Source organism: Botryllus schlosseri, chromosome 4, assembly GCF_051294905.1.
Source record: "Botryllus schlosseri isolate E-star chromosome 4, Bs_hap1, whole genome shotgun sequence".
In the NCBI taxonomy this organism is placed as follows: Eukaryota; Metazoa; Chordata; class Ascidiacea; order Stolidobranchia; family Styelidae; genus Botryllus; species Botryllus schlosseri.
Genome location: NC_137239.1, coordinates 2,026,174 through 2,053,438, shown reverse-complemented (window position 1 = coordinate 2,053,438; position 27,265 = coordinate 2,026,174). Strand labels below are relative to the sequence as shown.

Below are 27,265 nucleotides of genomic sequence, written 5' to 3'. Positions count from 1 at the left end.
TGACCGAGCTTATTTTATGTAGACAAAAAGATTTTCTGTATAACTTACAAATTTCCCATTTGTTTCTTCTAATTCGTGTTTGTTAATATTCAATTTCAAATTGCGCTGTTACTATAGTACCGTACATTTCAATGTTTGTTATTGTTGCCATCGTTTCAATGCGGAATTCATAATATGTAGGGGAGATGTGGTACCGATGGATCACTGGGACCGAAAATACTTTGAAAATTCTCTATGATGATTCCATGATTACCCTCCGTGAACTTGTCTACAATTGCATGCTGGCAAAATCTTTCCTCAAATACAAAAAATTCGACGTGCGCGAGCTATGGGGTCTCTCACAGATGATTTTTGTTTTGGGGGGTCTAAACTAAATTTAGATCGACATATAGACATTTTTTTTGTAACCTTCAACACGAACAAACCAGCAATCATTTTTATTGTGAAGTGTAGGGCTTGTATCAGGCTATATAATGGCACCTATTATTTTTTCAGTACTTTCCTTGAGTGGACTTTTTTTCGATTGATGTATAAAATTCGTAGGGTGGGGACCGTTGATACAATAGCCAAATCAAGCAAAATAATCAAACATACAAATCATGAAACAAATGAAACATGCCTACGTACAGAAAATCTTTATCTAATAATTGCATATGATGTTTTATCGCTAAAACGAGGTATTTGGAAGTCACACTGTCGATTTTCGGGCAGTATGTATGTACCCACAAATTTATAAGTTCGAGCCTAAATCGAAAAGTGATTTTATGACAACATTTCAGTTAATATTCTTTCTATTTTGTGACAGTTGCGACCAAACATTCTTCTTTGGCTTGCTGCAGCTTAGATTATAATACTGAGCAAGAAGAGTAGTCACAATTGAGTTTTTTAGGGTATATGTGTCATAGGTCCCCGGTCCAATTTTTGATCCATCGGTACCACATCTCCCCTAATTCTGATGGTTCCGTCATAATTTGCCTTTTTGGTTTGTCTTTTCATCCTGTTTAAATCTCTTTAGTGTGCCGTTAACTCTTGAAAAAAGGCACCCAAGAAGTATTCGACTTCAAAAAATAATTCATTACAATGCAAGTTGTAATAAAAGCTGTCTTCAAGCTCTGTACCAAGAACCAGTCAGGTAAACTGCACAGAAGATCACGCGACGAATAAATATACGCATACTGATGGTGCATTGTAAGCCGAGAACCATAAATGGATAAATTTGTGCGTTTACCGTTACCCAACATGGCCAAACATACGAATCGCGTGATTCCGGACAAGATGCGTTGCAAAAAAGGTGTGTGATTGTATGTGTGATATACGTAGTCCTAATATAATTGGTGTCTTGTGTTCTCGTTCGTATTTAAGTTCGCGTCATCCGAGTAATAAAGGACTTTCGCTCACAATCATTTGTCTGCATGTTAGGGTCTCGGCTGAAGACAGATATATTACATGGCGCTGCGAGCATATAATGAACATACGATGCCGCCGAAGATAGATTGGTCGCTGACGAAAGTTCTTGTGAAGCAAGATCTCGATCTTTCTATTTACACGGGTCAATCGTTCCTAACATGGAAACGGCTGTTCCAGAATTTTGCAGGGGAATCAGGAGTGACAGCTCAAGGTGTAGATTGGGTCGCTAAATGGGCTGCTTTTGAAGCTTGTGTCACCGAAGACACATTCTTGAAGATAGAAGCGTTGCGATTGCAACTTCAGATCGACAATCGGGAAACTCTTGACGAGATATTGAAAGCTGTTAATAGTATCGCTGACGCCGCGGAGAACGTTTGGATCAGACGACATAAGTTTGAGGAATGCAAGCAACAAGCTGGACAATCGTTCCAACAATACTATGCTGAAATCGTAAGCCTGATCTCACCATGCAAATTTGACGATGGAATCTGCAACGCGGACAAGCAGAAAGTACTCGACATGTGGTTACTCCATAAATTGGTGTTTCACACAAACAATCAAGCAGCGATGAAGAAACTGTTTGAAAAAACGTATCTGACATTAGATCGTGCGAGGCGAATTCTCGAAGCATTCGAATCAGTTCAAAAAACCGAAGATGCTTTCGCTAGAATTCCGACTCAGCCCGACATTAGCCAGATCGCTGCTCCACACAATAAGACACTGAAGTCGACGTACAAAGTAAATAAGATTAAACCATGCCAATCATGTGGAAGAAAGCACAGCAAGCAAGAAACATGTCCCGCAGAGAACGTGGAATGTTATTTTTGCGAACGAATGGGTCATTTCGCAAAACTTTGTTTCAAAAGGAAGCGAAAAGGTGGTAAATCCACGTGCTCGTCTGGTACAGTTGCAAAGAAAGCAGGTATCAGAACAAAGACAATTCAAGCCACAGTAGACACTGGACGTTTGAAGATCGTGATGACATTCACGATTGATTCTGGTGCTGACTGGATCGCAATCGGGGTTGAAGATATGAAAGTGTTGGGAGTGAAAAAATCCGCATTACACAATCCGACCGATGACATGCGCAAGACCAGAACAGCGGCAGAAACACTCATAAAGCCACTAGGTTATTTCTACGCACGCGTTACCATTGCATCGAGACAGGTCGACGAGAAAATCGTGTTTCGAGGAATCAAGATGCCATTGTTATCGCTTGATGCGTCTGAAAACCTTGGTCTTGTAAAGTTCTCCGATGAAGTCAATCGAAATAATCCGAATGACCCCACAAAACGAATCCGCTACCAACGGTAGAAGTTGAGAGGATGAAGCTATTGGGCGAATTCCAAGATGTGTTCGATTCAAAGCAACCTTTGAACGGTGAGAAATTTAAAATTAAACCTGACTAACGACGCTGTACCATGCTGTGTAAGGATAGCGAGGAATGTTACGCTAGCATTCAAAGATCCTTTGTCAAAGGAATTGGATTTACTGCTGGAAGAAGGTTTGTTTGTTTGTTTGTTTTTGGGGTATTCATGGTGTTTGTCGACTGCTATGGTCATTTACACCAGGCCGTTATTCTTCTTATTTTCCGTAACTGCCGACTTATAGCACGGCCCACCTCTAGGCTTTTGTAAGACACCGCTGACACGGATGAGGTGGCGAGGAGGAGCCTAGGTAAACCTCCAACACTTACGTATCGGAATTCGGAAGTCGACCTCGGTCGGACTCGAACCCGCACCCATTGGTGTTGCAGCCGCGGATTATACCACTGCGCTATCTCGCCACCCTGCTGGAAGAAGGTGTGATATCACTAGTTACAGAACCGACCGAGTGGGTCAACCCGATCGTAGTGGAGTCAAAGAAGGACGCCAAATGAAAGTTCAGTGGAAAGGTGAGACTATGTGTGATTTTCGCCACCCGAACAAATTTTGCCGCAGAGAGATTTACTCTTCTCCAAGTGTTTCGGAAACCGTTCAGCAGATAACAGGAAAGATTTTCAGTGTATTTGACGCGTGGAAGGGATTCCACCAGATACAACTGGATGAATCAAGTAAGAATCTGACGACTTTCATTACACCATTTGGGCGTTTCCGCTACGAGAGAGCTCCGATTGGAATCAACTCGATTAGTGACCACTTCAATCGAATGATGACAGGGGAATTGAATGGCTTGCGTAATCACGTTAAGGTTGTTGATGATAATCTCATTTATACGGGAGACGATTTAACATCGCATGTGTCGCTCGTGCGTGCTTTCCTGCAGAGATGTAGGGAGAGCGGAATTCGTTTGAATAAAGAGAAGTGCAAACTTGCGCGAAGTGAAATTAACTTTGCAGGGGTAGTATTGAATGGGGATGGCTACAGAATTCAAGACAAGATCTTGAAGGCCATTCGCGAATTTAAGACGCCCGAATCTTTAACTGACCTTAAATCATTTCAAGGTATGGCCAACCAATTAGCGCCGTTCAACCGAGGCTTGGCAACAGCGATGGATCCGAACCGCTGCGACCGTTGCTCAAAAAGAGTGATAAGTTTGAAATGAATGATTTGCACAAAGCTGCATTTCAGAAAGTCAAAGACATGCTGGTATGCGAACAGGTTATTGCGTACTACACGCCCGGTTCTCCTCTACATCTATATACGGATGCGAGCTTGAAAAATGGAATTGGTTTCCATTTGAAACAGAAGCAGAAAGATGGCAAGTGGCAGGTAATCCAGACAGGATCACGGTCATTGCAGGACGCTGAGACGCGTTATGCACCAATCGAATTGGAACTTTTTGCTGTTGTGTACGCTACGTGAAAGTGTAAAACATTTTTGGCGGGCACAGAATTTAAGGTCTTCACTAACCACAGACCTCTTGTTGCCATATGCAATAGGAAGCGACTCGATGAAGTCGAGAATGTAATACTCCTCAAGATCACTGATGAAATTGATGGATTTCAATTTCACAGTTTAATATATCAGGAGCCCAAAACAAAGCTGCTGACGCGTTTTCGAGGAACCAAGTAATACCTTTTCACAAACGATCGCTCATGCGAAGTTGGCACGACGAAAAACTTCGTGTTGACAGGGAAGCTGTCAAGCGAAAGCAGATGTCTGCTAGATACAATAACCAGAGAGTTAAGTATTTACCTAAAATGCATGTTGGTGACTATGTATCTATTCAGAATGCGATCACAAGAAAATGGGACAGAAGCAGATGGATCTTGGAATGTTTCTATGACGAAAAAAGATACCTCATCCGACTCGAATCCGGCATGCTTGTAAAAAGAAACCGGAGACACCTGCGGAAACTTGTAACCGATGTAGAACTGAAGCTGGAACCGGTTGTAGAGACGACTATACCCGAGAAGACATCGACGTCGCCACAACCGTCTTGCTTCAATGATGTAGCACCCTTCGTGGTAGCTGATGAAGCAACCAGTAGGCATATACCCACTACACCGAAACCCATACCGCGAAGATCCGAGCGTATCCGAAGAAAACCTAAATACTTGGAGGACTACGTAACTTAAGCATCTTGGGGTGAAAAGGATGTGAAGAAAACCTAAATACTTGGAGGACTACGTAACTTAAGCATCTTGGGGTGAAAAGGATGTGATATACGTAGTCCTAATAATTGGTTTCTTGTGTTCTCGTTCGTGTCATCCGAGTAATAAAGGACTTTCGCTCACAATCACTTGTCTGCATGTTGGGGTCTCGGCTGAAGACAGATATATTACATGGCGCTGCGAGCATATAATGAACATACGATGCCGCCGAAGATAGATTGGTCGCTGACGAAAGTTCTTGTGAAGCAAGATCTCGATCTTTCTATTTACACGGGTCAATCGTTCCTAACATGGAAACGGCTGTTCCAGAATTTTGCAGGGGAATCAGGAGTGACAGCTCAAGGTGTAGATTGGGTCGCTAAATGGGCTGCTTTTGAAGCTTGTGTCACCGAAGACACATTCTTGAAGATAGAAGCGTTGCGATTGCAACTTCAGATCGACAATCGGGAAACTCTTGACGAGATATTGAAAGCTGTTAATAGTATCGCTGACGCCGCGGAGAACGTTTGGATCAGACGACATAAGTTTGAGGAATGCAAGCAACAAGCTGGACAATCGTTCCAACAATACTATGCTGAAATCGTAAGCCTGATCTCACCATGCAAATTTGACGATGGAATCTGCAACGCGGACAAGCAGAAAGTACTCGACATGTGGTTACTCCATAAATTGGTGTTTCACACAAACAATCAAGCAGCGATGAAGAAACTGTTTGAAAAAACGTATCTGACATTAGATCGTGCGAGGCGAATTCTCGAAGCATTCGAATCAGTTCAAAAAACCGAAGATGCTTTCGCTAGAATTCCGACTCAGCCCGACATTAGCCAGATCGCTGCTCCACACAATAAGACACTGAAGTCGACGTACAAAGTAAATAAGATTAAACCATGCCAATCATGTGGAAGAAAGCACAGCAAGCAAGAAACATGTCCCGCAGAGAACGTGGAATGTTATTGTTGCGAACGAATGGGTCATTTCGCAAAACTTTGTTTCAAAAGGAAGCGAAAAGGTGGTAAATCCACGTGCTCGTCTGGTACAGTTGCAAAGAAAGCAGGTATCAGAACAAAGACAATTCAAGCCACAGTAGACACTGGACGTTTGAAGATCGTGATGACATTCACGATTGATTCTGGTGCTGACTGGATCGCAATCGGGGTTGAAGATATGAAAGTGTTGGGAGTGAAAAAATCCGCATTACACAATCCGACCGATGACATGCGCAAGACCAGAACAGCGGCAGAAACACTCATAAAGCCACTAGGTTATTTCTACGCACGCGTTACCATTGCATCGAGACAGGTCGACGAGAAAATCGTGTTTCGGGGAATCAAGATGCCATTGTTATCGCTTGATGCGTCTGAAAACCTTGGTCTTGTAAAGTTCTCCGATGAAGTCAATCGAAATAATCCGAAGCTACGACTTATGACCCCACAAAACGAATCCGCTACCAACGGTAGAAGTTGAGAGGATGAAGCTATTGGGCGAATTCCAAGATGTGTTCGACTCAAAGCAACCTTTGAACGGTGAGAAATTAAAAATTAAACCTGACTAACGACGCTGTACCATGCTGTGTAAGGATAGCGAGGAATGTTACGCTAGCATTCAAAGATCCTTTGTCAAAGGAATTGGATTTACTGCTGGAAGAAGGTTTGTTTGTTTGTTTGTTTTTGGGGTATTCATGGTGTTTGTCGACTGCTATGGTCATTTACACCAGGCCGTTATTCTTCTTATTTTCCGTAACTGCCGACTTATAGCACGGCCCACCTCTAGGCTTTTGTAAGACACCGCTGACACGGATGAGGTGGCGAGGAGGAGCCTAGGTAAACCTCCAACACTTACGTATCGGAATTCGGAAGTCGACCTCGGTCGGACTCGAACCCGCACCCATTGGTGTTGCAGCCGCGGATTATACCACTGCGCTATCTCGCCACCCTGCTGGAAGAAGGTGTGATATCACTAGTTACAGAACCGACCGAGTGGGTCAACCCGATCGTAGTGGAGTCAAAGAAGGACGCCAAATGAAAGTTCAGTGGAAAGGTGAGACTATGTGTGATTTTCGCCACCTGAACAAATTTTGCCGCAGAGAGATTTACTCTTCTCCAAGTGTTTTGGAAACCGTTCAGCAGATAACAGGAAAGATTTTCAGTGTATTTGACGCGTGGAAGGGATTCCACCAGATACAACTGGATGAATCAAGTAAGAATCTGACGACTTTCATTACACCATTTGGGCGTTTCCGCTACGAGAGAGCTCCGATTGGAATCAACTCGATTAGTGACCACTTCAATCGAATGATGACAGGGGAATTGAATGGCTTGCGTAATCACGTTAAGGTTGTTGATGATAATCTCATTTATACGGGAGACGATTTAACATCGCATGTGTCGCTCGTGCGTGCTTTCCTGCAGAGATGTAGGGAGAGCGGAATTCGTTTGAATAAAGAGAAGTGCAAACTTGCGCGAAGTGAAATTAACTTTGCAGGGGTAGTATTGAATGGGGATGGCTACAGAATTCAAGACAAGATCTTGAAGGCCATTCGCGAATTTAAGACGCCCGAATCTTTAACTGACCTTAAATCATTTCAAGGTATGGCCAACCAATTAGCGCCGTTCAACCGAGGCTTGGCAACAGCGATGGATCCGAACCGCTGCGACCGTTGCTCAAAAAGAGTGATAAGTTTGAAATGAATGATTTGCACAAAGCTGCATTTCAGAAAGTCAAAGACATGCTGGTATGCGAACAGGTTATTGCGTACTACACGCCCGGTTCTCCTCTACATCTATATACGGATGCGAGCTTGAAAAATGGAATTGGTTTCCATTTGAAACAGAAGCAGAAAGATGGCAAGTGGCAGGTAATCCAGACAGGATCACGGTCATTGCAGGACGCTGAGACGCGTTATGCACCAATCGAATTGGAACTTTTTGCTGTTGTGTACGCTACGTGAACGTGTAAAACATTTTTGGCGGGCACAGAATTTAAGGTCTTCACTAACCACAGACCTCTTGTTGCCATATGCAATAGGAAGCGACTCGATGAAGTCGAGAATGTAATACTCCTCAAGATCACTGATGAAATTGATGGATTTCAATTTCACAGTTTAATATATCAGGAGCCCAAAACAAAGCTGCTGACGCGTTTTCGAGGAACCAAGTAATACCTTTTCACAAACGATCGCTCATGCGAAGTTGGCACGACGAAAAACTTCGTGTTGACAGGGAAGCTGTCAAGCGAAAGCAGATGTCTGCTAGATACAATAACCAGAGAGTTAAGTATTTACCTAAAATGCATGTTGGTGACTATGTATCTATTCAGAATGCGATCACAAGAAAATGGGACAGAAGCAGATGGATCTTGGAATGTTTCTATGACGAAAAAAGATACCTCATCCGACTCGAATCCGGCATGCTTGTAAAAAGAAACCGGAGACACCTGCGGAAACTTGTAACCGATGTAGAACTGAAGCTGGAACCGGTTGTAGAGACGACTATACCCGAGAAGACATCGACGTCGCCACAACCGTCTTGCTTCAATGATGTAGCACCCTTCGTGGTAGCTGATGAAGCAACCAGTAGGCATATACCCACTACACCGAAACCCATACCGCGAAGATCCGAGCGTATCCGAAGAAAACCTAAATACTTGGAGGACTACGTAACTTAAGCATCTTGGGGTGAAAAGGATGTGAAGAAAACCTAAATACTTGGAGGACTACGTAACTTAAGCATCTTGGGGTGAAAAGGATGTGATATACGTAGTCCTAATAATTGGTTTCTTGTGTTCTCGTTCGTGTCATCCGAGTAATAAAGGACTTTCGCTCACAATCACTTGTCTGCATGTTGGGGTCTCGGCTAAAGACAGATATATTACAGCATGGTTGGTGTTTGTCGACTAAAATATTGTTTATTTTTGATTCCGCACCTGCTGACTTGTGCCACGGCTCACTTTAAATTTTTTTAAGTCACTGCCTACGCGGATGATATGACGAGTTGTAGCCTAGATATGCCTGGAACACTTACGTAGGAGCTCTGGAGTTGACCTCAGTATGATCGAACTCACAACATATTCGTGTTCCAGCTGTGGATTATACCACTGCGCTATCTCGCCACGTGAATGGGTGTATATTACAGCAGGGCGCGGACCAGAGCCGAACTGGATTTCCGGCCGGATTTTTTCATTCTTTTCCGAAGCCGGTTCAGAGCCGAATAAGTACTTTTAAGTAAGAATAAGACAGCCATACCGCCTTCCACCCTTTCATCAATTGTTAAAGTTACACGTTCATGGAAATTAACCACATGCTAAGTCCGAGTCGGCATAATAACTTCACATAAGGGTCGGGGTTGACATTTGAGTTTTTGATTTCTTGCTGGCATTGTTTCAATCAATATTTAATATCATCCCTGTGACTTTTCCGCACCGGATCACAACCATTTCTGGAATCTGGTCTTGGAGTTGGACAGAAGTCGGGCCAGAGTTTCTAAAATCGGATCGGAATAGGATTAGAGAATTTGTCGATCCGCTTCACACACAGACACACACTGTGTGTGTACGTCTATGTGTATTATTGTTTATTGTGACCATCAATTAAGGTATGGGGAACGAAACCCTTCACTAGTTGTGTTTACTGGGACCAAAGCCATGATTTTTGGATGTCGACAAAGTGTTGTTACTAGAGCCCGACCGATTAATTACACTGGTCAACAAAATGAAAAAAAATGTTTTTAGGCAGAACATCTGAGAGCCGTTTCTGGAGTTTTTGAGGTTGCTAATTACGAATATCACATTAGTTTTGTCAGAAAGGCTCTTTGTCAGGAGATATTTACACCCCTAAAAACCCCAAAATTACTGTTTTTGCCCCTAAATATTTCACTTGGTACGAAGAAAATCGTAGATTTTTCTAATGAAATACTGCGTATAAATAACTAATTGACTATAAAGAATCCTCAAGTCATTCTAAGTCGTTCTATCAATATTCACAGGACATGATGCGAAATATTTGTTTGTCAAAAAAGCAGGGTTTGCAGCCTAAAATTTGTACTTTTGCACAACGCAAATACATATTCTCCCGTATCAACTGGTCATTCTACCAAGATTAAAGATGTGTATAAAACTATTAAAATTTGTCCTTGGAAGGCTTAACTACAATACTCATATGCGTCTCCTTTCTTTCGACTGGTAAATTGATAATTTCCCGCTGAGTCGACAAAGTGGGTATACCGAGTAACCCTATCAAGCGAGAAGCTTGAATCTGGTATCTGGTATATTCGAATACCGATGAAAGATTCCAATTTTACATTAAGAAGGAGTTCACTGCAGTGTTGGGATCAAGTCACTACCTTCGAGTCACGAGTCATTTCGAGTCACTGCACATTTTGACTCGAGTCAAGTCAAGTCAATCGATTTTCGAAGGTGACTCGAGTCAAGTCAAGTCACTCGAATTTTGGAGGTGACTCGAGTCAGGTCGAGTCAAGTCAAGTCAAGTCACGAGTCAAGTCACAATTCAAGTCAAGTTGCCTTATCGAAGTATGAGGCATGATTACGACATTACATTTTGCTAGCTGCCTGAAATACAGATTGAGTGGTTATTGATTCTAGGCCTATGAACGAATATAGAGTTAAATATAAACGCAGGAAGGCGCTTTATTGCTCACATATACGTAGACATTCTTAACTAAGTGAGTAATTGCATGACCTCGGATTATAGATACCAGCCAAAATGGAGAATAGAGAAACGAATTGATAAGATGCAATACATTACCCAGTTACGAATTGATATGATACAATTCCAGCCTGCGCCGGTGGTTGAGGACTATATAAACTGTATTGGAGTTCAATTCCAATAAAACAAGAGGTTTGGTTAAGAACAGAGAAGAGAAATAGACATTTTGCTATTAAATTACTTCACTATACTAGTTTACGACAACGTAAGCTGTAAGCTTCGATCACTTCGTTTGCGATCAATTAATTTGTGAGAGAACAATGGAGGCTCAGTAAAACGCACGATCATTGAATGATTGGTCGCTCTCATGGGTTACACCAGCGTTTCGCGTACAATCCGAACATATGCAAGATACAATGATTTTTATCGACATCGATTTCTTGATGACTCGAAATTGACTCGTGAACTTTGCTCCGAGTCACGAGTCAATCCACATTTTTGATACGCTGAGTCAAGTCAAGTCAAGTCATTTTAGCAAAGTGACTCGAGTCAAGTCAAGTCATACGAAAAAGGTGACTCGAGTCATCCCAACACTGGTTCACTGCATGTAATTTCTCCTATGATGTAGTAAATAAAACTTTTTAGATGATCATAAGCACCCAATAACAAACAGTTGGTCCGAAAATTCGTATCTGCATATCGAACACTTGAGCACAAACAGGGGCATAAAAGTTCACTTCCTGTTCAGAAATCTTGATCTAATTCCCGATCATCTTGTTGATTAGCAAGGGGAGAGGCTCTACCAAGACATCAGAACAACAAAAGAAAGATACCAAGGCAGATGAGATGAACAATTGAACATATTATGTCAGACCATTGCCGCAAACTTTCAAGAAACTGCACTAAATAGCTTACAGGCGAAAATCTTACAAAAAAAATTGTGATTTAAAATATATCAATAATATTATATTCCAACTGATTATTTCAACTTTACAATAGCTGGTTGACGTAAAACTGATCGAAATAATGCCACGTTATTTGAGTGTCAAGGTAAATACTTATGTACATGACTGGAATTTATTTATGTACATGATATCCGTGAAAATCTGTAACTATGATAAATCTATTCCCCCTAAATATAGTGCTGTTGCTGTATTTTGATTTAAAAGAGTCTTCTCTGTGTAAAAATAACAAGTAGATTGATTTTCTACACTTGATAGTACGACTGAGCCGATTTTATATCTAGTCACTATCGCGAAAATGGGAGATTTCGGTCAAAATAGCCCCATGGGTTATCTCCACAACAGGAGCCAATTTGAAAAAAACGAACGTCATATTCGGAATCAGTGCCCTTCAGAACCGCCAAAACCACTCTTACTTTGTCTGCCTAAAAAAATGTGTTGACCAGTGTTATCGGTTCGCCAATAACATCAAGTCGATATTACACTTTGAAAGAATTATTGAAGGTGAAAAAATATCGGCAATTTTCGTGATGTAACAACATGATGGTAGGATGGCAGAAAACTATAAACCTTGCCCGCTAGACCAACATATTGCTATACTTCATATAATTTAATCTTTCAAGGTGTCTAGATGCAGCCTCTTTTGTATATTTCATGTTTCAAGTAGGACAATGGCTGTGAAGATGTTGAAATATATGCTCCGAAGTTTTGAAAATGCGCCTTTTGCGATGGATTCCACCTTATTTTAATATTAACTGGATATATCGGTGTTATCGGTGAAGGTATTAGATATCGGTTTTATAAGTATCGTCCCGAAAATTCAAAATCGGTCGGGCTCTAATTTTTACGATCCTCCTTGAAACGAACACTCCGTAGCGCCCGTTATATTCTTCAGTCAATATCTGCTTCCGCGGGAAATATGACTTTTTGTAAGCATCGGCCAAGCTTCTCCTCTTGTAGAATTTTGGCTCTAATTTCGGGCAAATGGGTCAGAGTGATGAAAAAGGTTTGGGACCACTTCAAAGCAAGCATCTTATTTCTCCATAACTTTGTGTCTTTCTAAGCACTCTACACAAATTAAACTCATTACGATTTCATGAGTTTCACTTCTCTCCGTCGACTTCGCTCCCCCTTCAGATGTTTTCATACACCCCAGTTTGAGAACCCTTGCAATAAAGTATAGGACTTCGTAATATCCCTAATTCAGGATTAAGCACTAAGCGTGTGGAAAAATATGTGAAAGACCACTTTACATTTGTATCGACTCACGTGTGCATGCAGTATTCCCGTAGTCCAATTTTCCGTCGGATTGGGTTAGATTACTTGGATCAGAGTCAACACATGTCGCGCGAGCAATGCCGTCCACATAATATCCAAAATTACATGTAATTATACATGTGGTACCAAAAGAACTATTTGCATCGCAGCCGGGGCCAACATTGGCGTTAGGGAAATCCGGAACTTCATAGCATGTAACAGCTGAACAAAGGTAAAATAGATTTCAATCAGTGCTTTTTAATTACGATCAGTTATTTACTATAGTAGTGTCCTTAAAATCCGAGCCCTGATATACAATTGGGAACCACAGACATACATGATGACCTCATGAAGAAATGCCTGTTTAAAATCTTGTTCGTCTCACGAATGAAGTCTTTTATGTAACGTTTGGGTAATTTGAACATGCCTTTTGAATTTACCAACAATTCAGACCGAAGGTCAAGAAATAACATCATGCGAAAAATTGATTATTAACAAGACACATCAATAAAGTTATGAGCTAAAAATTTAGGGATGGTAAAGTAGGGTTACCAGACGTTCTCCTATAGAAGGATTTTTGAAAATGTTCTCCTTTTTGAGCTTTTGTCCTCTTTTGTGAAAATTTCGGTTAAACATATGACAAAATTCGACCGAGATACAGTAATTCAGCACCGAACCAACGCTTCGGTGGGTATTTCGGAAACTGAGCCGGAAAGTTGACCTTTTTTCAGTCAACTGATCACGAAGTAGGAAAAAATTACCATTTTTCAAGATTTTCCTCCGGTATTCTAAGTTTGAAAATTTCGAAAAAGTGCCCTTCTATCTCGATTCCCAAAATAAAAACCCTTTGGTAAAGGATACGTATTTGATATTTGTATGCCCAGATACCAATATTATCGACGAAACTTAATCATGAAGTTGGAAGCAACGTATGCAACGAATTCCAATAGCATTTCGTAACATTATTACTCGCGATCTTCGGTGTATGTTGAGTCTGCCGGGGCGTTCTGGTTCTACAATTAGTATCTGTCATGCGCAAGGTATTTCACAAGAAGACAGTGATCGCAGAGAACATCACAATGACTGACCGCGAAGCGGAGTGCCCTTGCCATAGAAATTTGACAGTCCGCTGTAAAGTGACGATGCGCCATATATATAACGGGAACGTGACCGTAAAAACCAAAAAAATTGATAACTTTTTATGTAGACATTTGTAGTCGCTACGATCCTAAAGTTTGCTGCTCGTGCGGATACTCGTCAACATTATTCGTGCACTGAGGCCCACAATTGTCGTGAAAATATTCATAGGGTGTACCATCCCGATTAAGGTTGTAGAGCCCTGATTCAAAACTTGTCGAAAATAAAAATCGCATCAAAACATAATTTATTAATTTCATTTATGTCAATTATGTATGATAGTTCGATTAACAAAATCTTCAACAAGGTTGGCAAACAAGATTGACATAAAAAGAGCTGAAATAATATTATCCACACTATTTTATCATTATTCTATAAGATATTCTTTCTTGGAGGATGATAAATAGTAAATTGATACGACCGAGTGGCATTTGTGAACGAATCCATATGTGGTGTATGAGTACACTCATCCACACCAATCCATTCCAAAGAAGAAGAAAGTATTTATTTTTTACGCAATAAAAATTGGGATCGAACAAGAAAAATACATTTCTCTTGTGACCATGATCAGAATACTTGCATTCGTCGTTTTTTTATTCGAAATAATGTTATATTTGCCAGTCATCGCCTCCTCATCCGCGTCAGCGGTGTCTTACAAAACGCCTAGAGGTGGGCCGTGCTATAAGTCGGCAGTTACGGAAAATAAGAATAATATCGGCCTGGTGTAAATGACCATGGTAGTCGACAAACACCACGATTACCCCAAAACAAACATTATTTGCCAGTATTACCTAGCACAAAAACGTTTGTGCTCGTTGACCGCGTATAGTCGTCACGCCTTCCAACAAATTCATACAATCCCGCATCGTCCGTTGTGCCCGTATATAGCACGTAAGTCCATGATCCGCTTTGCACAGAAGTAGAAACGATCGCCATACTGTAGTTTCGGTCCTTATACAAGGTAATATCTGCTGGACCATTGATACTTCGGACAGTTATTTGAAGAGGAGCGATTCCGCCTACTTTCGAATCAATTCTATCCGAATCAGCTTCCAAAGACAGCATATCTACATATGAATGTATCGTCATCATAGCTGGTAACATTGCCGCAATCAAATAAATTCGTATACTTGTTTGGCAAATGAACAAATGTAACGAGCTATCATCTACTTCTATCCATGTCCGGTCAATGGGAAGTACGCATGCGCTTCTGCCATTACCGCCAAATCCTTCATTCATTTCCCTGAAATATATTGACGATGAGAGACACCGTGTATTTCCGTGTCGTGTAGTAGAACTGTAACTGAGCTTCAGAAACGGCACGTATTTAATTCTCACCATCTTGATTCCTCTTCTAACAAAGGTTGATCGATTTCACCGTCGATATCGTTGTCAGTCCAGTACCATCCAGATCCATTGATCCTGGTGTCATACTCCAAACCAATTCGAAAGACTCCAGCGCAACCACTACATAGGATCAATAATGTTATTTTGGTATTCAATATTCGTGTCATCTGTCATATCCTAATATTGATATTGATTCCCTCTTACGATCTTCATATGACATACACTGCGCATACAGGTGTCGACGATTGCTCATTAAATGAATACGTACGCGAACGATCATCATTCATTGTAATTGAGCATATTTTCGTATTTAGACAGTGTGAAATGGAATTGAACAATCAGTGTAAACAGTAAGGTAATGAATATGTGAGATTTACGAATGTATATTATCAAATATTCATTAGCCTACTATATATATGTATATTTCTGCGCCGGATAGGTGACAATTCAGGACCGCATAAACACTTATATAATATGATTTATCTTGTTGCATATATTTACTCCTTCATTACTAATGGATCCCATATAACTTTCATTCTTCACGTTTGTCAAAATGCAACGTAAGAAATCTGACGGCGGGCTTATGTTCACAAACCATTTATTCATTCATATTAGCTAGCATTTTGATGCATTCATTAGTATCACCTTATTATTTGGTCCACAACTTGCGACACGTTTTCCGACTTTATATGAGCTAGATGTCCGGAATCGTGATTGTCATTGCAATACTCTGACGCTTGAAGAAACGAATATTGATACAATATTCGTGTGTAACGATATCCGTCGAGGTATAGAAGACCCGGATTTGGACCTATGGGCGATCGTCAACGAATTATTCTTTCAAATTCAATTCAATATACATTACTCACATATTGAAAACGCATTCTTCGCAAGATATATTGCAATAATGAAGGACAGCGCAGTTTTCATACTCTGCATACTTTTCAACACATAAGTAATTGGATTTCACGAATCGATCTTTTATGATATATATCATTGATGGATATCAACTGTAAAAGAATTCTATGGAGCAGGGGATCCTAAGCTAGGTGGGGTCGTTTGCCTATATATTCTCTACGGTCAGAGAGACGAAAATTTAATACCAATGAGTATCAGAAGAATGTCAATTAAGCGGATGCTATCGACGGCTAATTTCTTAATAATTTAGTTCCTTTTTTTTAGTACTCACCATAGGTACTCAAGAACAAGTAGAAGTAACGACATCTATTTCCACTCAACTAGAAGTAAAAGTAACTTTTTAAAAGTAGGTGTAAAAGTAGGTATTCTATAGCCTAGTTTTCGGTCTCAGAATCAGTTTATTATTATTTCCATCCTTCCAAAACATCACAAGACTGCGACACAATGAAAGAAAGGAAGGCGTCAAAACGACTTGGAGTAGTTTTTGAAATCTGACACCCACCTGGGTACAAGCGATGTAACGAAGAGGCATGCACAGCACACTGAAAAGAAAATAAAGTGACATTGTGGCGGTGAAGCATTGGAAAACAAATATCTTTAGAATTTGGTGTGTTATTGCTTTGGAGAAAGATTGTTACTTCTGCTCACGCGTTGTTTTTGGATTCGATGTCATAGATGGGCATAAAATTCAATATCTAATCTGCCTTGCGCAATACGACCGATTCCTCATGGGCCAGATATAGCAAGTTCATCGCTTTCAAAAGCTTTACCAGTAGTTGAAGAAGATTCTCAATGTATAGGAGTCTCTTTTTGAGGAATGTTCTCAGCAGGACTGTGACGGTTATCAGCAGCTATATATACTTGAATCGAGTTGAACTAAATGACTTTCTCATAAATTTGAATTTGCCAAAGGAGTCTGCTCTTATAGTAGGTTTCAGATTGAAAGAGAAACGTATATGCCTAGCACTGATAACACTTTCGCATGACATATGCATCGTGTTAGTGGATGCTCACGCTTCTTTGCCACCGAACCCTCTCTCGGTTATTGTGTGGATGTATAAGGTCTCATGGAGAAATTGGGAACTGTGAATTTCACCTTCTATTTATGCATCAAGCCTAAAAGCTGTTTTACCACACAATACAAATCAATTTGCTTATATTCCTGTTGCTCAGTGGTTCGTAACCTTGTCTCCAGCCCCCCGCCCCGCTCCAGGGGGTGATTTGGATTTTGAAAGGGGCGAAAACGATCAGCGGGCGATATGGGGGGGGGTGCTGGGCTCAGAGAGGCGGTTTGGGGGACGCTGGAAAAGTAGCCTCGCTGGAGATGGCGCATTAAGGACATATGCAAACAAACTCGACAAAATCGGTCAAATCACAACATTTTTCGCTGCGCTCATCGCGAAATATCTATCGACGATGTTTCCATGAATGCAGTGGTTTATTTTCATTGATGTAAAATGAATTTGGCGTACTTTTGAATTGTCAATTCCCCGTCAAAACACTCCCGTCACGCTAGCTACTCCAAGTTGTTTCGACACCTTCCTATTTTTTCATTGAATCACAGTTTTGTGGTGTTTTGAAATGATGAAAATAACAATAAACTGATACTTATACTGATCCAGTACAGTTATTCTCTAAAACAGTGGTCTCAAACTCAAATGTGCTTGCGGGACAGTTTTCCGGTTTTGAGGACGCCGCGGGCCACAGCATTTATAGGGGTATTCTATGTCTTTCCAAGTAGGCCTTATTTGGAGGAAATGAATATTCCTATTGAAAGTGAGCCGATCCAGCAGACTGACAGTAAACACACATCGTCAAAATGTGAGTTACGTTTGTATCAATTTAGGACTGGCACGAAAAGAATCATCACATTTATAAATATTTGAATAAAATTGTTGTTGTACTTGATATATATTAACTACAAGATATAGACATCATATGGGCGGACAAATGCATGATGCCATCATAAAAGCTATCGGGTTATAATTTTCCGCTACTATGAATATTTTGAATCCAACAGATTGATAATAGAGACTGATCTGATTTCAAAACATTTTTAAGTTGAGCATTGTAATTCAAATCCAGGAGTCGGGTATAGTTCTGTTGAGTAGCCTATTAATCTCATAACCAGACATCTTCAAATTTAGGAGCAGACAAATGTTTTAGCGAACAAAGATGTAACTAACAGATTGCCAATGGTTGCCATAGCTATACTTGCTTAGTTAGCGAAATACCAAGCTGCGACCTTCTGCTTTATTACCATTCCCCTTATACGCGATTAGTTTGTTTCGTCCATGGTTCTAACAAATTTACGGCATTCCGAGTCACTCCAAGTCCACTTGAGTCATTTTCATTTTGACATCGAGTTAGCCAGAGTTTGAGTAATTCTAGGAAAGGTTGCGTAGAAGTCCAACTCACAAATTTCAGTCTAGAATGGTCTAAGCGTCCGGTTTTGTCATCAGGAATTGGAAATGTGGCGAAATAGTGAATGTTCCACTGCATGGTAGCGTTTACAATTGATGTGATAGTGAAGTTTGATGAATAGTGTAAGGCTTTCGGAGCAATTTAGTAGGGAATTTCCACCTTATAACCTGAAAAGATATATGTGACACTTGTATTTTGTCAAATTAATAAAAATCTAAAATGTCGTCGCGGGCCACCCAAAATGCTCTGACAGGCCGCATGCGAGCCGCGTGTTTGAGACCTCTGCTCTAAAATATGGCCGTGCCAAAATATCCATTGCTCTAATAACTCGGGTTATTTCTACAAAAAGTGTTGAACTAGGTATCGTATCCGGCAGCGCACTTCCTGTCGAAATTGTAAAGGCGCTGTAGGACCTGTACGACGTTTGAGAGTGATGCCATCTGTACATTAAAGATGTTTTGATGCATATCGGCCAGAATGATCAACTAAATGTGCTTGTATTTGAGAGCTACAAAATTAAATCGTCAGAATATTTCTTCGTCGTGTGATAAAAAATGATATTATTGAGTGTTGTTACCCCGATTCATGTTAAAGTTAAGAGCTTGGTACCATACCAAATTTAATGTGACCAAATCCCTACCACATTCTCATTGGATATAGTAGTCATACAAAGCAATAAAACTAAACCCAATACGATTAACTTCCCAGTATTGCCAAACGCAGAGGAGAATTCGGGATGTGTTGATCTATTTCGAACAAAGGTGGTCAGTAACGAAGTACTTCCATTTTTCTGAAGTACTCAAGTAGTTTTACTCTACTTCTGGTACTTACTCAAGTAGAACTGATTTTGTATACTTCTACTTCTTCTTCCTAATATTTTGTGATCTACGTTTCGCTATTTTCTGTTTGTCAAGTAGAAGTAGTTTAATCCCCCAATACGGAAGAGGAATTTCGGAGCTGTTTCCACGGATTACCAACATTAAATATTCATAAAAGCCAAGTGAAGCCCAGAAATTAATTAAAATCATACTAGAAATCGTAAATCATTTGTGGCTGACCAAAACCCTTGTTTTGTCGTTAACTGTATATTTTACAGGCGAACCAAATCATGATTTTTGCTAACAGTGAGATAAATTAGCAAACAGTGAAATACCAAAGCAATGGGTAAGTTTCAACGTAAATAAAACTAAAAACTTGTAATCGTAGTAAGTCAACTAATCGCGAGTATGACTATCCCTGGGATTTCTTTGCGACGTTACCGTGAAGGTGTTTACACTTGAATAAAAAGTGCAAACTAATTTGGGAGTTTTTACTTCGATTGAAAACAGTTGCCTGTAAATGTTGATATGTGTCTTTTAACGGACAACGCTGTATAAACGTTCATTGTAGTGCGTCGCAGAAACCACTTCGAAACATGCCTAAATCAGGAAGGATTATTCCATGCAATCACGGACAATGGCTTTCGTTTGCATCCAATCTGATCAAACAACAGAATTCGAACAGCAAATATGTTATACGTCGAACTAGCTCGTTAGAGTCCTATAACTTTAATCAAATATTTGTTTTAGGAGAGATATTACCAGTAGGCATAGAAATTTTATTCACCGGGTTGTAAATTTGTCGTTAGGTAAATATATGGGAAACAAACCGTTAACGTCGATGAGGTAGAATGATTCCGACTACTAATCAATATTGGCTGTGCAAGTAATGTGAGCTCAATCTCCTCAACTCCATGCGATGCAGCGATTCGAAATCGTAATGATATTTAAACGATGTTCTTTCGAGATTAGGACTTGGATGTTTTGCTTCGCAAATTTAATCATCCAACCATATTATCAGTAGCATTCATTAGGCTTTTGCTTTTCTTATATTACGATGAATATAGATCGAATAAATTTTGATAAGTAAAGCTCGTATGTGCAAACGAAAAAGTTTCACAAGCCTATACGTATATTTTTCTAAAGACTCATCTAACAGCATGGGCTACCAACGAACTTTTCATCACCGATTTCCTAAGTGCGCTCATAATCATGATAAGTTTCGTCAGAGTGATGATATGCCAGTGCTTTTTCAACTCTTTTGAGCAGCATCCGCACTCTTTTTTGCAAAAATATTCATCCGCACCAACCAATCGAAAATTGTTTTACAAAAAGAAAGTGGTGAGACATTTTGTTCATATGTGCAACTGGTAGGCAGCCGGTTTAAGCCATGATGTGTCTAACTGAAAGTGTCGCTCTTTTCCATCATTTTGTTTCAATTGAAGTGCAATAACCCTCTTCGGACACATTAGTGTTGGGTTTTGTACCAGACCTTTTATTGCGTGGATAAGAAGGTCTTTATAATAACCATTGAGCCCTTCTATCCAGAATACAGCGCATTTTCCTCGGGCGATAAATGCGTGCTTGAAGCTAACGTTTTTTTAAATATGACTCACAGGTTTTGGATACTCCAGTTTTTCTAAGGGGTACCAAAATCACATGTGAATATATTGCTTCTCCCTGATGCTTGGAAAATAGGTTCTAAAACTATCAAGGAGGGTAAGCACATCAGAATTCGCTATTTCATGATACGCTGCTCCAACTTGTGTTCTGTTTTTTTCCTTAAATTAGTCATTTTCTGTCCCAGGAGACAATATTACTATTATTATATTTAAAATACGATTTGAGTGAGGCATATAATAGGGTTACCATATTTTTGTAAACCAAGTTCCGGACACTCTTTAGCGCCCCAAGCTGGTTTTAAATGCGGCATCGACACATATGACTTCACACTCGCAATACTTAAACTATCGATTGATTACTGGATGGACTTTTTAACACATTTCGTGAATTAACTAGACCAGGGGTGTCAAACATATGGCCCACGGGCTGCATCCGGCCAGTCAGACGATCTCCTCCGGCCCGCGAAGCAATTCTGGGTAGATTGAAAAATTGGTATATTTTCCAGCACATTTGTAAAAATAATTAGGACTTTATGAAGGAAATGCGTTCAAGTTCATGTCCCCATTACCGCCACCCGACTACGGCGCTGGGGTTTCACTCTACCACTAGTGACAAGTCAGTGAAATTGACATCCAATTTCGAGAAAGCAAAAAGTACATACTTGACCAATAGTGTTATACAAATATGTAGGCTCACCAAACAGTAGTTATTCACAGAACCGAAATCGCCGATGCGGAACCGTAACGTGCGATTTACATGGAAAATTATTTAGTTACACAAATGTACAATTGAAATATCTATGCTCGCACTGCTGTGTCGCTTTCGATCCGATAGATGTCCAGACTTGAGAGAAACCAGACTCGCGGTTATAATAAACAAAATCAAACGTCTGCGTTTCCAATTAAATAACTGGTATTTCTCACAACGCATATGCACTATCTAGGGTTAACGCCAGATTAACACTAAATCAAACGGCGGATAAAATATGCCACCTTATATCATCATTACCGCCACTTTTAAACGGCTATTACCTGTATTCAACCGGACTATCATCCTATTTTTTATTACCATTGATCTTGAATAAAGGTGTTGCGACTTGCTACTTTAAAAGCCCTATGATCCGTGTATTATCGATATATGATTTAAATGTCGTCAAGTGAAAAGCAAGAGCACGAGCTAACATTTTGGAATCAGTTGACTGGTCCGGTTCGCGAGGGATCTGAAGGCTTGAATCCGGCTCGCGAAGCAATTTGAGTTTGACACCACGGAACTAGATTACAGTGCTGTCTTCAATTTGAGCTCTGTTGAATATAGTGTCGGTATTCCCATTTCGTCTGCAACAGATTTCTTGACGGGCCGGATATAATTGTCTGGCCCGCACTGACAGCACTGATATATTGTTTGGTCGGTGTTGATATGTGAGTCTGTGTTGGTAGCCGGGACCGAAACAACACTTTTATGCTAACGCCTGCCCCCTCCCCCAAAAAAAATAAAAATAAAAATAAAAAAATTTTCTAGGGTGCACTATAGGGTGCATTTTCTGATAAGCTTACTATATGCATCTAGGTTCTATGTGCGAGAACGAATTTTGTCAATAATGTTGGTTTTTCAATCTATCACTGTGAAGTTTATATTTTTACTCAGCCTACATGGTCGAAGTTAGCTGGTGGAGACGATGACACCGAAACTACAGGGTACATAGCTGTTCATGTCACACGAATCAGACTATTATTGGTATAAAATCCCGTTCGGCGCCAGCAGGCCGCACTTTCGATGGTTCCAAAACTTTTATCGCTGCGACTACATTTCCATTTTGAAACTTTTTCGTGGCCGACCTCATAATTTGGCTGTCTGATTACTACAAAAATGGTCGGAACCTTCTCCTAGACTTACTCACGGCCGACATTATAAGCTAATTAGGTTGAACATCTTCGTGATCTCCAGAAAATGACTGACCACCCAAGCTTGTGAACCACTATACTCTCATAAAGCATCCAAACGGCCTTACCAACACTAGAAACATACGGTTCTCTTGAAAGTGCAAATACAATCAGTCTTATTACAGTAAATGACTACCTATGCTAATGCAAACATACTTGACACTAAATTCCACGCAGCGCGAAAAAAAATCAAGTAGCATTAATCTTTACCAAAATGAAATATTCTTCATGTTGATTTACGACATAATTTTCGGCTCGCTTGAAGCCTTCAAAATTTTCTACATATGGGCATATTTGAGCATTTCCTCCCTGACGCAGTTTGAACAGTTAAATTCCGGACATGTCCGGGAAATTTAGGGCGTATGCCAACCCTAGCATATAACAACTAATATATTTTTTCGTCACGACTGTACTGTTGTTAATCGACTAGATATAGTGATAAATAAATGAAGTCATCTAAACCATTTAGTATATTGTCTCTTTGTCTTCGCTATGAATTCCCACGCAAGTTAATTTAAATAGAACAAAGAAAATCACGATACACTGTGTTTGGCTCTTTAACTCGATCTAACATGGAGGATCATTGCAGTTAAATAGCCTTAAATCAGTGGTTACCAAACTTTTTGGACCGCGATAAAAATCCAAACTTTAGTGGCATCTGTCAACTCAAGTCTCTCACATCAATAAGAATGCATTTTTAATGTTAAAATCGTATTTCATTTTTTACGCGTATGTATGACATACAGAAGTCGTAGAAAACAATTTACGAAGTATGTCTTTGAACTTGAACATGAAATTCCGAAAATCAAAATTGACTCTAAATTTATTACGTGGAATGCCCAAAGCTAGGAGGTATAAATTGGAAATTTCATGTAGTGATGTTTTTTACACTGGATATTATTATGTGATTCTTTTAGAGTTTCTGCAAGCCAAATCAGACGAAGTTCTGTTAAAGACCACTAACCTGATTGTGATGTCTCGACATCTTTGAAGGAAATGCAAGTTTGCTATTTACTATATTTCAGGGGTCACCAACACCAGGTCATATTTTTCGGCCCGTGAACTGTTATCTGATTTCGGAAGAACGCACTTTAAGTGAAAGATTTTGTAATGAAATTGATTTCTGTTTCAAAATAAGCTATTCGCTTGTGCTCAACATCATTATTCCTCACTAGCTGAAACGGATTAAGTTATGGCAACATGATTCCATCGAGGAAGAAGCAGCTGATGTGAGTAAAGATATTGCCTTGACGTGCGTTTGCCCAGACACTGACAAGACCGAGACGCTCAGAAAATGGCTTAGTATTTCTCCCCAAGATCAACCTTTAGGAGTAGGCAGTCTTTCAGCTAGTTACGTGTATCGCTAAAATCAATATCGATTCTTTAGTCTCTGAAAAGCGTTTTCAGGTATCGTGCGCCGCTCATAGTTCAAAATAAAATGAATTTGATAATCACAATACTTTTAGATCCAGCTGTACTTCTTCTATAAAATATTACTTTTTGCGCGTTAACTATATGCCCTTCGCTCATGTTATAAAGAGAACAGCATAGCTGTTAAACTATGCGGCTTATTTTGTGACGATATTGCATACTTGTGGCCAGCGACCTCAACGAAATTTGAAAAGTGGCCCGCGACCCGTTTTGAGTTTGCGACCCCCGCTATAGCCACTAATATGTTGCTAAGTGTAGCTTATTTCCTCTGTTAGAATTTACCGAAGTTTGTTTGAAATTATCTCTTGATTTCGCATATAACTTGTAGAAAACTAGTTGTGTACTTTTAAACAATTTATAATAGCGACATTATACAAAACTACGTTCCAAACTTCTAAACACGTTTAAAAATTGATGTTTTATTTCTCTGCTTAATGAACAAGCGCCGAACTTGCATTCTGGAATTGAGATATAAAATTCTAATATATCTAGCGGACAGACAGGAAACTTGCCACGGACCGGGACCGGTCCCCGGATCGGCATTTCAGAACAACTAGACTAGGCTATAGTACTCAACACAGAGAGGTTGGATATGCAAAACTATCCCCAGGAAATCTCGCGACACTCGAGTATATTTCTTTGCCAGAGGTTCAACAAATATCACGTACATATTACCAGCTCCTTCTGGAACCGCGGCGACAAAACATTACACCCTTTGTGATCCATACTATAACCCTTGAAAAAGGGGAAATTCCGTTACAGTAACTTGCAAATGTGACTCTATAATGATATCATGATATTTACTACTATCTTCGTGGCACGTTCTAATCAAACCGGCAATACAAAAATATGATCATCGTTCAGAGAAAGAAAGCGGAAAGTCAATTATCTACGTCATTTTCCACCGTCTCGCTGGCTCATACGGAGTGATGAACTGTGCGCCTGCCACTACATCCGCTTTCGGACCAGACTATTAGTATTTTCTTAGTTATTCCACGTCGGAAAAAGTCATTATTGACGGTTTTCGTATGCCCTTATCTGAGTTTTCATCCGCACCATGATTGTCATCCGCACTGCAATTTTCTTTATCTGCAAAAGTGCGTACCATCCAACAGATTGAAAAGCACTAATACGCCATTGTCGTAATAGCAAAATTTTATCGCCTCAACTTGGTATGCAGAGGTCAATTGTCATCAACTTTAAACCTTGCTTCAAGCCACAAGTATAGCTCAATATGTACAATTGTACAATGTACATAAACAAATTTAAAACATATTGAAGCAATTCATTGTCGTGCCTGCCTCTTCAATATAGTCTTTGTAATACTTTGAACTATGCGATTTCGCGTTCATACTTCCTTCCACCCATTTTATGTCAGGTGAGATTGACACTCGTATAATCTTAATATAGGTGGTCGGTTGCAATCCTCATAAAACCTATCCAGCCATGGTTGCAAATATTTAATCAATGTTGATTTATTGAGAGATCAACAGCAACTGAAGATCATCATGTGATCTCGCAAATGCCTCAAATCAAAGTGGTGATGCTGCGATTCGGCCGATCATGAATCATATTCAGAAATATTTGCCGAGCGTAAATGACCATAGTAGTGGAACACCATTACTATCAAAAACAATAACTGATGATCTGTGGGTATTAAATTTGATTATGTCGAAGTACAGTAAGCCAACATTCAGTGTGCGATACGTTTCAAGTGATTTATGCATTATATTACTAAATCAGTAATTCGCAGGTTTCTACTGCAGTTCTTTTCAACCGTTGGGATGGTACGCCCTTGTGCGAATGAAAAAATTTGCAGTGGAGTGGCAGACATACTGTGTATCAGCCCGTCAGAGCCGGTGACAGGCTGGAAAAATAGCGTCACATTGTCTTTTTGCTTTCTTTCGGTGAACATGAACAATAGGGCTCTTCAAAAATGACTTTATTTCTCAAACGCTTCCATGGGGTGAACAGAAAATTTTTAAATTTTTCAATATTCAATTTTATAAATGAAATAGAAACTTTCTTCTCCTGTAGCAAAGCGTTTACTTGCTGGAATTGAACCAAATTTTGTGTCTAGGCTTAAATTAGGTAACCTAACAATTTTATCAAGTAGCCAGTACAATTTGAGAAAAAAAGTCATTTTTGAAGAGTCCTAATGAACAATCATCATATTTCAAAAGCCTCAACACAAACATGTATTTTTCACCGTTTTGACAAACTGTAGCCTGCGGGACTTTTGTATTATCTCTCGAAAACGATTTTTGCAAGCAAGCATTTTTCACTCGCGGTACATACGCCGTATTTTGAATAAGAGTACAGAACATTTCTTATTACTTGGCCATTCAAGCACTAGTAGGCGTTCTTGCCCCATAACTTGTTTTGCCGAGAAGGATTTCAGAGAAATAATTTAAAACAGGGGTCTGCAGCTGTTATGTTCGTACCTTTTACGATGGTATCGTTTGTTTCTTTTTTGTCTAGGATTAGTAATCACCGCCGATCATTATTTCCTTGTGTGTCGTGCTTCGTATTATACCCTGTGTTTTGATGTATAGCTGTGTGTCGTTTAACTGCACTATGGATCGTGTCGCCTGTCTTACGTTGGTCTACTGATAACATACTGATTACGTATTGCAACCTCGTCATAAGAGTTATTGTTCAAACAATATCAATAACATAACACCAACCTTTTTCCAACCAAGAGCTACTTATTTAGTACTGATTGAAGTGATGAGCTACCATTCACTTCTGCCGTTTACCCGTGCCACACTGAATTTCCACTTTGA

At 39.9% G+C, this 27,265-nt stretch overlaps 2 protein-coding genes across 2 annotated transcripts in view; both read right to left on the bottom strand.

Annotated features, from left to right (window-relative positions):
• LOC145437923 (E-selectin-like) overlaps positions 1–25,871 on the bottom strand; it is a 35,962-nt gene extending 10,091 nt beyond the window's left edge. Inside the window, exons 1-6 of the mRNA XM_080315295.1 lie at positions 16,195–25,871; positions 15,971–16,136; positions 15,317–15,445; positions 15,109–15,221; positions 14,770–15,045; positions 12,854–13,063 (exon numbers count right to left, since the gene is read on the bottom strand). Of these exons, the coding sequence (XP_080171421.1) occupies positions 12,854–13,063; positions 14,770–15,045; positions 15,109–15,221; positions 15,317–15,445; positions 15,971–16,136; positions 16,195–16,264 (964 nt within the window). The 5' untranslated portion in view covers positions 16,265–25,871. The remainder of the gene's footprint in view (positions 1–12,853; positions 13,064–14,769; positions 15,046–15,108; positions 15,222–15,316; positions 15,446–15,970; positions 16,137–16,194) is intronic.
• LOC145437845 (adhesion G-protein coupled receptor G7-like) overlaps positions 1–27,265 on the bottom strand; it is a 449,423-nt gene that overhangs the window by 69,976 nt on the left and 352,182 nt on the right. The window lies entirely within an intron of this gene.